This window comes from Ceratotherium simum, chromosome 7, assembly GCF_057802395.1.
Source record: "Ceratotherium simum simum isolate JZ-2026a chromosome 7, ASM5780239v1, whole genome shotgun sequence".
Lineage (NCBI taxonomy): Eukaryota > Metazoa > Chordata > Mammalia > Perissodactyla > Rhinocerotidae > Ceratotherium > Ceratotherium simum.
Genome location: NC_141906.1, coordinates 27477735 through 27491348, shown reverse-complemented (window position 1 = coordinate 27491348; position 13614 = coordinate 27477735). Strand labels below are relative to the sequence as shown.

At 35.4% G+C, this 13614-nt stretch overlaps 1 protein-coding gene across 1 annotated transcript; it reads right to left on the bottom strand.

Moving 5' to 3' along the window:
• Positions 1-3293: 3293 nt before the first annotated feature.
• Positions 3294-4244, bottom strand: LOC101395002 (olfactory receptor OR51C1-like). Its single transcript, XM_004434130.1, has one exon. The coding sequence runs from the start codon at positions 4242-4244 to the stop codon at positions 3294-3296; it is 951 nt and encodes a 316-aa protein (XP_004434187.1).
• Between the last annotated feature and the right edge of the window lie 9370 nt (positions 4245-13614).

The window sequence follows — 13614 nt, the reverse complement described above, 5'->3', positions numbered from 1 at the left end:
TCCTGTCATGGGGAGGGAGAATGCAATATTAGCTCTTCATCTGGGCACAGGGTTCTCTGTTCCTCCTAGATGTTGCCAGAGTTAAAGTGCAGACCTGCCCCAGTGCCAGAACCATTCATATTCATTTTTCCACCTTTAGACATATTTCTCTGTGACCTAAAATATGGCACAAAGACGGCCAGATTGGGGTGAGAGGGACAGAAGGAAAATGACTGGATATTTCAATGGAATTTTTCAATCCAACATCTCAGAACTTGGAACATCCCTTAGAGTAGCCTTCACTTCCCCTTCAATATTCTCCTGTGCATATTTTGGGCTATAGTTTCATCTATCAATGTTATTTTGTCGTTGCTCTCTCTTTCGTGGATTCCTCAAATTTATAGTTCACCGATCATACTTGTATTTATATTCTAGTGTTACTCTTAATTTAATTTTGATTCCAAACACATTTTCCCCTGTTCTAGGGTGAGAGTGGTTTGAGCATGTGTGTTGTCTTTACCCTCCTCATGTAATATCCAATCCTTGTCCTATTTAAAAAAATGACAGTTTTATTCTGATAAAATTCACATACAGTACAATTTACCCATTTAATATGTAAAAGTTTAATGGTTTTTAGTATTTGGAAGAGTTGTGCAACTATCACCACAGTAAATTTTAGATCATTTTTATAATCCACAAACAGAACACTCTACCCATGAGCAGTTGTATCTCATTACCTTCCATCTCACCCAGCCTTAGGTAACCACTAATCTACTTTCTGTCTCTGTAGATTTGCTTATTTTGGACATTTCATACAAATTAAATCCTGTAATATATGGCCTTTTGTTTTATATATATATACATACAATTATTATTATTTTTTCCAATGTTAAATCAACCTTACGTTTCTGAGATGAATCCCACTTGGTCATGGTGTATAATCCTTTTTTATATGTTGCTGGATTTGGTTTGCTAGTGTTTTATTAAGGATATTTGCAACTATATTCACAAAATATATTGGTTTCTAGTATTTTTTCCTGTGTTGTCTTTGTCTGGTTTTGATGTCAGGGTAAAATGGCTTCATAGAATGAGTTGGGGTGTGTTCTCTCCTCTTCTATTTTTTGGAGGAGTTTGTGAAGAATTGATATTATGTTTTCTCTAGGTGTTTGGTTAATTCACCAGTGAATCCATCTAGACCTGGGTTTTTCTTTCTCTCTCTCTCTTTTTTTTTTTTTTTTGGTGAGAAAGATTAGTCCTGAGCTAACATCTATTGCCAACCTCCTCATTTGCTGAGGAAGATTCGCCCTGGGCTAACATCCATGCCCATCTTCCTCTACTTTATATGTGGGATGCCTGCCACAGCATGGCTTGATAAGCAGTGTGTAGGTCCATGCCCGGAATCCAAACCTGTGAACCCTGGGCCACCTAAGCACAGTGCATGAACTTAACTACTATGCCACCAGGCTGGCCTCTAGACCTGGGTTTTTCTTCTTTGGAAGTTTTAAAATTACTAATTCAGTTTCATCAATGAATCAACTTTCAGTTTTCTTGATTTTACCTATTGTTTTTCAATTTTATATTTCATTAATTCCCACTAAACTAATCACTAATCTAATTGGTATTGTTTTCTCCCTTTTGCCTGGTGTAAGTTTAGTTTGCTCTTTTTTTTTTTTTTCAGTATCTTATAGTGGAAGTTTAGTAATTGATTTGGGATCACCCTTTTTCAATATAGGCATTTGTGGCTATGAATTTTCCTCTAAGGACTCCTCAGCTTCACGTCAGAGTTTTGGTATGTTGATCATTTTCATTCATCTCAAAGTATTTTCTAATTCCCATTGTGATTTCTTTTTGGCCCACTGATTATTTAGGAGTGTATTGTTTAATTTTCAATATTTGTGAGTTTCCAAACTTTTGTTATTGATTAATAATTTAATTCCATTGTGGCCCACTTCTCTTGGAGTTAAACCCCCTATTTTACATGCATGGCACTACTGAAGATAGCATATAGTCTTTTCAGCTTGTGTCTGTCATCATGATTCCTCTGCTTTATTATAGAGCGGGGGACAAGGCATGTGGGGCCCATGTATTCTCTGACTGCCATGCCTGGGATAGAGCCTCTGCCATGTGAGTGGGGCTGGGTGGATGAAGAGAGCCACCGACCTCTTGACTGCACTCACCTGGAATTTAGCTTCTACAATTGGAGCTGGGTGGTGGTAATAAAAAATACTGTGGTCTGCCCTTTTGGGAGATACCATAGCCTTAGACTGAGAGCTGGAGGGGTTGGGGTGGGGTGAGGGAATTGGAATGGAAACTCTTTGTTCTTGACTACACCAAACTGGAATGGAACTATCAATATGCTGAGCTGAAGGGGAAGGAAGGGGTGAAAGCTGGCTGTGATTCAAGTGCAACTGATTCCCACTGTTCTTATAGTGACTTAATAGATTCTCTTCAATCAATGGTTTTTCATTTGCTGTAAGCTCTTAGGCTTATTCCAGAGAATTAAATGTTTATGTTTATGTCTCTATATAATTCTCACTATTTATGGTTATTTCCCTGGGTTGCATGTCCACAGATGTCCTTATGCTACTATTCTGATAGTTGATCTCTCAAATTCTTAACTTCATAGTTCAAACAATACATTATGATGGTTTCCTGATCTTCTCAGGTTGGATTAAACACTCTTCTTATATATTCTTATTACTCCTTTAGCTTATATCTATACATTGTAACATATCTCATAGTCCATCAGATTTTTATTAGTTCTTTCTTATTTATTTCACTAATTATGACAATATCTTGTTTGTCTCTGCCACCCTATAATATTATGAATTGTCTGACAATAGAGCCACTCAGTAAATGAAAGAATGAATCAATGGTGATTATATTATATGTAAGAAAAATAGATAATAGGGTCTAATTTAACTTAAGTTTAAACAAAACTTAACTCTTTATTACATGTGCTTTAAGAAAACAAAATAGGACAGAAAGATATGAGTTATTATTTTAAGTATAATTTTGGAGGGTTTAGCTAATGGGCAAAGTGTTCATTTTAGCCATTGTCATTCATATTTTCAAAACTTTAGTAATATATCCATAATATTAGGACATTTCATTGCTCATTGCTAAAGAGTAGATTAGTACTATTTCTACTGAAAATAAAAAATAAATTTTTGCCAAACTGCATCTCCCACCTGATACATCCAACCTCCTAGTTTTTTTGATGTCAGGTCACTGATAGAAGAGATCATATTGATCAAGCACTAGGTCTTGGAAATTATTACTAAGGAGTAGACTTTATTACAAAGGGGTTAGAGTCAGAGCTCAGATCCCTTGGGAAAGAGGACTTTTTTAATGGACCTACGGATCTGCTTTGTTTTCACACTATAGATAATGGGATTCATCACTGGCGGAATAAGCAAATACACACTGGCCATAAGAGTGTGTACATAAGGAAGTGCCTTTTTCCCAAACCTATGGACAAAGCACAAGCTAATGAGAGGGATATAGAAAATGGCAACAGCACCTATGTGGGAGACACAAGTGCTAAAGGCTTTATGCTGTTCCTCTGGGGAAGCAATGTTTAGGATGGTCTTAATAATCAATATATAGGAGAGAAGAATAAAGATGGAGTCCACTCCTGCAGTAACTATGAGGGCAGTAAGTCCTAGAACACTGTTGATCTTATTGTCAGTACATGAGAGCTGGATCATATCAGGATGGAAACAGTAAGAATGATGGAGCACATGGCTTTGGCAGAAGGATAGACGTTTAAGAAGTAGGACCAGCGGCGTTAGGATCGCTGTGCCCTTGATAAGGATGGCAAACCACACTTTGAGGATTCTAGAATCAGTCAAGATGGTAGCATATCTCAGTGGCTTACAAATGGCAACGAAGCGGTCAAAGGCCATCGCCAAGAGGACTGAAGACTCCATGACAGTAAAGAGTTGAATGAAGAATGTTTGAGCAACACAGGCATGGAAACTGATCTGTCTTGCATTGAACCAGAATATGCCCAGCATGGTGACTAGTGTGGAAATACACAAGCCCAGGTCGGTGGCGGAGAGCATAGAGAGGAAATAGTACATAGGTGCGTGGAGACTTGACTCGGTGATGATGACAAATAGGACTATACCATTCCCAGAGAGGGCAGTTATGTAGAGACAACATAAGGGGATTGAGATCCAGGTATGGGCAGCTTCTAATCCTGGAACTCCCATCAGGAAAAAGATTAGAGAAGAGGAAGTGATGTTAGGAAAAGATGACATAATTGCTATGGAAGAATAAGTCTGTTAGAAAAATATCCTAGAATGAGAAATAGAAATACCATTCAGCAATTTCATTGTGATTTCTATTAACTGTAGTTAGATAAATCAAATTGGAGATTATTCTTGAACTGTATCTCCCCCTTTTGCTCCGCAGGTTTTATTTCTTTCTTCTTCTTTTTTTCTTATTGAGTTTCCCCTCCATGATTCTTGTTTCCTGATTGACAATAGAAAGTAGACCATATATATTTTTTTTAATCTCAGGGGTACTTTTTGACATCCTCCATTTTGACCCCAACAATTTTCCTTCTCCTTCCTTTGTACTCCTCATACAGGGAAGAATGGATCAATAATCTAAAAATACTACGAGTTTAATGGAGACTGCAAACTAATATTAGTTTTTAAAAGACTTATTATTTAGGAAATATATACATGTGTTTGAATATTTATGTTAATTCTAGTGCATTATCTTTGAACTTATCATACATTTTAAATATATATAGCCTTTTCAAAAATAATTTGATTTAAGGAAATATTTTTGTACAAGTCAAAATATTCTGTTCATTAATTCTTGGTCAATTTATCTTATCTCTGCGTTGCTAGTTTTGTTTCTAGTCTAGGATTACATTTCTGATCTTGATTTTTTATTTTCTTATCTGTTGAGAATAGTTGTATTGATATATAAATGTTGAAGAAAATTCTCTATAATATCGCCTTCAGCAATTAGTCCCCTTCCAGGCACCTGTGTTAAATTTCAGGCCTAAGAGTGAACTGAGGGTACAGAGGCCTGATATTAGATACTTCCTCTCCAGCCTATTGTTGTTGCGAGAATTGCTACGCTTTACTTACCCATAACCTCAGAACAGTACACTTACACAGCATGTCTTCATCAAGGTAAATAACACATTTGAGCTTTCAGCTCCACCAGTAGGCAGTGTTTGAAATGAGACTTATTGTGGTGCATGGGAGGTCCTAAGTAAGTTGTCTTCTGTTGCTTTCGCCTTTTCTTTAACTCTCGTGGTCTAGTCCCCTTATGTACTAGAAATTCTTGCTAAGGTCTGCACTAAGCTAATGTGGTGGTGTCTGAATACTCTAAATTTTCTTCTCTTTGACTTCTCGAAGACTGAATGCTTTCTTCATAGTGCCAATCATTGGCTGGAATCCCATTGGTTCTCCGTGAACATTCAGAACCACGATGCCTCCCCCACCACTTGATTTAGAGAATATACTCCTACAGCTGTGTTATACCTACACAATTTTACCTCCTTAGTTATTGGAACATTCTGGCTCCAAATCTTAGTTTGTGACACCTCTTGGGACTACTTTCTGTATTGCTGATTACTTTTTTTTTTTTAATCCCCAGCTACTATCGTTGTCCAGTCTCAACTTTTATTCCTGCTCTCAGGGGCTACTGAGATCCCAACATATGTGGCATCTGAGACTGCTCAGTTCGGGGTCAACCACAAAATAGCCACATGTCTTTAGTCTTGCCATTTAATGTAATACTAAGGATGATTGAATTAGATAATCTCCATTATTATTTTCTTATAGTATGCAATTGCAGTTTAAAACGACATCATAGGGCCGGCCCCGTGGCTTAGCAGTTAAGTGTGCGCGCTCCGCTACTGGCAGCCCGGGTTCTGATCCCGGGCGCACACCAAGGCACCGCTTCTCCGGCCATGCTGAGGCCACGTCCCACATACAGCAACTAGAAGGGTGTGCAACTATGACATACAACTATCTACTGGGGTTTTGGGGAATAAAAGGAGGAGGATTGGCAATAGATGTTAGCTCAGAGCCGGTCTTCCTCAGCAAAAAGAGGAGGATTAGCATGGATGTTAGCTCAGGGCTGATCTTCCTCACCAAAAAAAAAAAAAAAAAAAACCAACATCACAGAAACAAGCTTGTGGTAATTACTTAATATCCTAAATGTATAAGAAATTATTGAAAGTACTCCTATGCAGAAAATTGCAACTGTATTTTAGTTATTATGGAATAGTTAGTATGCTGATTATAAGATGATTCATGTTCCATTGACTTCATAATTATTTGACTGAAAATTTTATTAAGTAAAATAAAATCAATTTCTCACTCAGTTTTCTGGCATCATTCAAAAATTAATATCAAAAATAAAAATCTTATATTCATCAATTTTATAAGATCATTTTAAAAGTTGTGCATATAGAAAGATCAGGAAATGCAAACTTAGAAAAAAAATACCCTTATGGCTAGAACCATCAATACAAATTTAAGCAGATTTAAGTTAAATAAACACCCAATAAAGTCAATATTTAAGACAAATGTTCATGGGCAGGAAATTAGGAGCAGGAGGTTCAAGAATAAATACTATTTTGGTTTTGGAAGTCTCTTCTAAGGCGACCTAGAACATTGGCTTTAAATGTCTTCATTTATAACATTTTAGCCTGATGCAGAATCCTAGAGTTTTAGAATTAGGAAGTAACTTAGAGATATTTTAGTTCCTTCCAAAAAATGATACTAATTTTATCACATGGTCTTCCAGTTGTCTAAAAGCAACTAAGTAATTTTATTAGTCTTATATCTGTTAAGGTAAATTGAAGGGACAATGATGGGTATATAAAGAAAAAAAGAACACTTTGAGATTACAAAGTTTATAGTCAGCCAGGAGAAAACCAGAAGCAAACACATGGTTGTGTTCAAATGGCTGAAAGAGGATTCTATTTGAGAAGCATTACATTTGATCTGTGTGCCATCCAGAGGGCAGACCTAGAATCAGCAGGGGGGGTGTTTATAAGACGCTCCTTTAGAAGCAGTGGTCTGATGCATGGAATGAGCCAGAAACAGGCAATAGTGAGCTTCCAATACTACTTGACAAAATAGTCACCTTCTCTAAGCACAAATACTGAAAATTGGATGGATGCACTCATTAGGTCATTCAGCAAGTATATGTTGCACGTCTACTGTGGAACAAGCACAGGAAATTAAATGTTAAGCAGAACAGTGTCTCTCACCCTAAAAATATTTAGTTGACTAGGGGACACAGACAAGTAACATGGAGTTATAGAGTGTAAAGAGGACGTCAAGAATGCTATGACAGCACATAAAGTGGACAACAAGCTGATTGTGGGGAATAAGGAATGGTTTCCAATAAATAATTATGTCTAGATTGAGACCTGAATTCTAAGCAGAGTTGGCAAGAAATAGACTTGGATTTGTGTGGTGTGTGATGCTTAATTTTATGTCTCAACCTGACTGGCCCAATTCTTGGGCCACAGAATGCCTACATATCTGATTACACATTATTGTTGGATATGTCTCTGAGGGTATTTCTGGAAGTGATTAGCATTTGAATCAGTAGACTGAGCAAAGCAAATTGCCCTCCTGGATGTGGGTAGGTCTCATTCAATTACTTGAGGGTCTGGATAGAACAAAAAGGCAAAAGAAGGAAGAATTCTCTCTTTCTGCCTGAATGCTGAATTGGGACATTGGTCGTCTACTGGGACTTGTGTCCTCAATTCTCCTGGTTCTTAGACCTTCAGATTTGGACTAGAATTACACCACTAGCTTTTCTGGGTCTCCAGCTTGCAGACGGCAGGTTGTGGGACTTCTCAGCCTACATGATCATGTGAACCAATTACACAAAATAAATCTCCTTAGTTCTATCTTTATCCATCTGTCTATCCACCTGTCTATCCATCTGTCTGTCTATCTATCTATCTATCTATCTATCTATCTATCTATCTACCTATCTGTCTATCTATCTATCTACCTATCATCTATCTATATCTATCTATCTATCTATCTATCTATCTATCTATCTATCTATCTATCTATCTATCATCTATCTATCATCTCCTATTGGTTTTGTTTCTCTGGACAACCCTAACTAATAGTGTGAAATGTGAGGGAAGTTATAATGGTAACACAAGTTTTAGAGTCATAGGATGTAACTTAGGATATTTTTGATGCTATCATCTCATTGGTAAACTGGAAATGTTAATAGTGACTATCACTTTGCAAGGTAGTTAAGACCTATCATTTATAGAATCCCAGAATGTGTCATGCTTTACATGAATTATGTGCTTTACATCAATTATCTCACTTTTAAAAAAATCATATTCCTTGTAAGATTCCAGTTTTTCATCCAGAGAAGGTAAAATTAGATAAAGAAATGGCAAAATTTCATACACTGAGAAAGCTAGGATTTGAATCCTATTTATGTAAATTCAAAATTTGGTAAAGTTCCACTATGTTACATAACAATGCTTCTCTATGTGGTGAAATTGGTAGAAGGACATGAAAAAAATAAACTCTTCTGTCACATATGCATATGAATTACTGAAGGATCAAGTAATAATGTGAATTTCTTTTCCCTTCAGTATCCATACACTATCATTCTTCCTTGGCACTAAACAGTCATAAAAATGCGTATGTACTAAAGTTTCAAATACTTGATGTTTGATAGATTTGTTTTTCTCTTCTTGGTTTTTGTTTTTGTATTTAAAAACTTATTTCCTTGTCAATATTCAGGGGAGATGTAAAACCATTATTTCCTTACATACTAAATTATTAAGACTGTTGGTAAAATTAATAAAAAATAATACAAACTGTATGTTGTATAATGAGGGCACCTGGAATCATGGATTTGAGTTATGGACACTTTGATTAGCTCTGCTCGTTTTCACAGCCACTGTTGACATCTTTAACCTAAGTTAATTGACTTCAAATGCATCTCTTTATTATTAGCCTGGCTTGAATGTCTTGATCTTTTTAAGACTATTACAGTCTGTTAATCTGAATGGAGTAACATCATCCCCACTACAAGAAAAGCACTAAAATCTCATAACCTACAACTAATATGTTACTATTATTTTTGGACAAATTATTTATCTCTTTGAAGCTCAACACTGAGATTTAGGCATATGACCCTAGCTATCCCATATTCTACGTTTTCACTTACTGAAATTATATTGTTCTTGATTTTTATGCCAGAATTCAATGACTCAAATTCAGTTTCTGGGCTATTTGGATTGTCCATGTCTAGCAACATGGATAAAAAATTTTAGATATTTTATCTTATCTAAGGAATTCTAGCCAGATATTTTATCTTATCTAAGGAATTCTAGCCAGATATTTTATCTTATCTAAGGAATTCTAGCCAGATTTCATATTGACCGTGTAACCTAGATTTTTTTATTTCCATATTTCATTGTTTGTGAATTTTTTCAGAATGGAGATTCAGTATATTGGAAAGAATCTCTATTCTTTATTTGTATGCTGCACTAAAAACAATAAAATATTAGAACATTTCCTGTTATATAGTCTTAAATCAAAGGCAATTCCACAGCATTTTGTGTTTGCATGGATGTTATCTTATGATTTCCTCTTAGAAACACTTCTGATGAAGGCATATATCTTGCTCCAAAATGAGCCCACATCAACATTGTAACAATGCATATCCATTGCCTCTCTGATACACCTGTACTTACATCAAGTGAAGAGGATGAGGAAGAGACCCAGCTCTGAGGTCCCATTCAGCTCCCAGAGTGGAGGGTATCTGTGAGGAACCCATGTCAGGAGAGTCATTTCCCCATCGGCAAACCTATTTCTAAGGGATCTTTCTGGCCAATGGCATTTGCTGCTTTTGCCTTTGTGCTTCAGAGGCACTCTGCACGCCTAATCTACTTGCTCTCCCATGTGGTTTAATGTACTGCAATTGCTGAGGTTGTTTTATCTTTGACTTGCTGTGATTCATATTGAAAGATATGCCAGGAAAATATAAATATCGAAAAATCATGAAAAGTGTATGAATATAGTTTTCACATCTGTTTTGGGAAGGAGACCACTGAAATCATCCTTTATACTCTGGGATTTTAGACACAGTTATTCCACAGAGAGAAAGACTTAAAGATTATTTTCATCCCACAGACAGTGATCAAACCAAATAAATTTTAGATTGGAGATAATAAGCAACAGAGATATATACAGTTGTACCTTGTTATATACTCAGTGACTCCTCAAATCAACTAAGTATTAGATATGCCTGGGAATCTTGTTATGAATACAGAATATTAGGTCTCATCCCAGAACTAATAAAGTAAAATATTTGGGGAGTGGGGTTCAGGAATCTGAACTTTTATAGTTTTTGTTTTTTAGAGCAGCTTTAGGTTTATAGTAAAACTGAGTGGAAATTACACAATTCCTATACACTCCTCATCACAACACACTCACAGACTCCTCTACGATCAACATCACCTGCCAAAGTGGTACATTTGTTAAAATCAATGAAACAAGATTGACACATCATTATCACCCAAAGTCCATAATTTACATTAGGGCTCACTCTTTGGTGTTGTGCAATCTATGGATTTTGACAAATGTATAATGACATGTATTCGCCATCATAGCATCATAGAGAATAGTTTCACTGCCCTAAAAATCCCTTGTGTTTCACCTTTTCATCCTCCCTCCCTGCAAACTCCTGGCAACCACTGATCTTTTTACTGTCTCTATAGTTTTTCCTTTTTCCAAAATGTCATATAGTTGAAATCATATACTATGTACCCTTTTCATATTAGCTTCTTTCACTTAATAATATCTATCCACGGTTCCTCAATGTCTTTTTGTGGCTTGATAGTCCATTTTAGCACTGAATAATATTCCATTGTATGGATGTACCAGGAATCTCCATTTTTAACAAATCTCCATCAGTTATTCTGTATCTGGCTGTGTACCATAATTCTTATGGATTGGACTTTTGAAAATACTCCACAGATAAGAGAGAACTTCATCAAAATTGGAATGTCAATTAAAATTTTATATAGTGAATACGACATTCCCATTGACTTGCATTATTAATTCAAATAATATACCACATTATTAATTCTCATTTTTAAGTGGTTTCTATCATTTTAGTTTTGTTTCTTCCTATTTCCATCTATGTCGGGTGGTTTGTGATTTTCCACCATAGTTGCAATAAAGTAGAATTACTATCTAAAGTTCTTTGTAATTTGAATTATCCAATATTTGTATCCTTTATTAAGTCTTCTTGATAGAGGATACATCTATAATAAACATTTTAATGAAATTACATCTTTGAAAATTATTTCTCACTAGGCAATACACTTATTTAAAGCAAAAAGCTAATAATCTTGTTCTTGTTTATAATCTCAATATCTCTCTCAATATCTGGTTTATAGTAGATGCTAAATATATGTTGCTCTTGAATGATGGATAAGAATATAATTTGGGAATGTCATGTCCTTGGTTTTATTCATTCTATTCTTATGGCCACAAAACTCTGAGCTAGTGATGCCTCGTAGGGTAAAGTTTGCCACTGTCTTATCATCCTCTTGAAGAAATGAATGCATAAAGTAGGGTGGGGCAAATCTGAAGGCCAAAATCCAGGACACAGGGCTGGGTGATGAACTAGAGTATTTGTGGTAGAGTACTTCTGACTACGGTTGATGTGTATTGAGCCTGGGGGAGTAATTCTTAGAGATAGCATTCCACAGCATTTCTAGACAAAGTAGCAGTCCAGAACTGACTTAACAAACAGATATTATAGATGTAGACAGAATTAGCCAACAGGAATAGGAACACATGGGGCTAATATCTAGGAAGGTGTGGAATAAGAGATATGAAGGAAGAGTGTGATACATAGGAATCCTGAGTAATAAACACATTTCTCTTGTTCGTTTTACATAGTTCTTAAAATAACAGAACAAAATGTCTTTTTTTTCTGTCTGAGATATGAATGATAAAATTTACTTTAAATTTTATTTTCTCCATATCTATGGATACAAATGCATAGAAAAAGAAAGGATAAAAATCAAACTTATACGGTAGTTACTTACAGAGAAGATAGAAAAACTGGACTTGAGGGAACATATCAAGGAGGACTTTGAGCTTTTCTAAAAACCTTTTATTAATTAATAAAAACCTTATTTATTATTTCTCATATAACTAAAATTTAATTCAAAAGCCTTTTAAAAAGACTTCTCTGATTGTTTTAGGGAAAACAGAAGGAGAAAAAGGGAAAAGATTGGAGACCTAGAAACCTGTAAGGAAACTGATTTAGTTTAAAGATTTTAGTGTCCCAGACTAAATCCAATAGTGGAGATGAAGACATATTGTGGTGTTAGAATAGACAAGAAATACAGATTCATCGGATGCAAGAGCAAAGGGCAAGTGAGCAGTTGAGGATCGTTCATTAGTTTTTTACTTTAGCAACTGGGAAACATTTAAAAAATATAATTGCAATTAGTTCTGGGAAACCTGCTATTCATGAAAAAAATGGCTTAAATTATTCTTACTCAAATTTGGCCTTATGCAAACTGGAAAAAGTTCCTGAGACTGTGTTTTCAGGTTCCAAAATTGCCCTTTGCCTATATGGTTTGGAAAGTCAGAACTATGATCAATTGCTAGATAATATAGGCAAAAAAACTGGGCTCAGTTATAAGAGAAAATTATGTTATACATGCCAAACGTTGAATTGAATGACTTATCACTGAAATTGTTCAGAAGGACTATTTGATAGTCTATCGCGTTCAGTTCAATTCAACAACTATCACTGAGTGTCTACCATGTGAAAAATATTCCTCTAGATGTTTTAGCAGCTTCAAAGAAAATCAAGTCATTTTTTTTAATTTAGGGAATTTACATCCTTGTGGAAGCTATAATAATGATAATAATATATATTTATATGTATAAAACGCATAGTCAAAATTCATAAAGGAAAAAAAGGTAGGAGACACAGCACTATAAAAGGCAAATTATGGGAATGAGAAGTCAGATATCACTTGAGCAATCATGAAAACTTTAATGAAGAAGATATTTGAAGATGAGCCTTGACACACAAGTAAAATTTCAAAGTGGAGGAGTGGGTCTCAATGTTGAAGAGGAGTCAACAGTAAAGGCCACCATCAGGAAAGTTGCATATATGTGATGAAGCAGTTAGCTGACCGGTTTTCTTAGACTGCAGAGTATATGAAAAGACAAAGAGGTAGATTAAACTTTAAAGAAATTTGAATCCAAATTATGGAGGACTTTAATTATCATACGTAAGATTTGTTGCTTCATTTAGTTGGTGTATGAAAACTAAACATGGAAGAGATGCTTATTGGTTTGTTTTTAAATTTTATTTGAGCTAGATATTTGGAAAATTAATTCAAAGTGAATGATGGGTGGTTTTGGGCAGAAACAACAAGAGAAGGAAGGTCAATTAGTCATCTATAGGAATAGGGTAACTGAGACGTAGTGAAAATCTGAATTAGTGTTTTGATATAGAAAATATAAGATTGCCTTAGGTAGGATTAACTACTTTGTGGAGATGTTTGAATTGGATAACATCTATTTCTATTTAACTCTAAAATTACATAGACCTATGTTTCCA

Bases quoted from the DNA above. Each gene is read 5' to 3' on its own strand.
- LOC101395002 (XM_004434130.1), bottom strand. From the start codon at position 4,244: ATGTCATCTTTTCCTAACATCACTTCCTCTTCTCTAATCTTTTTCCTG.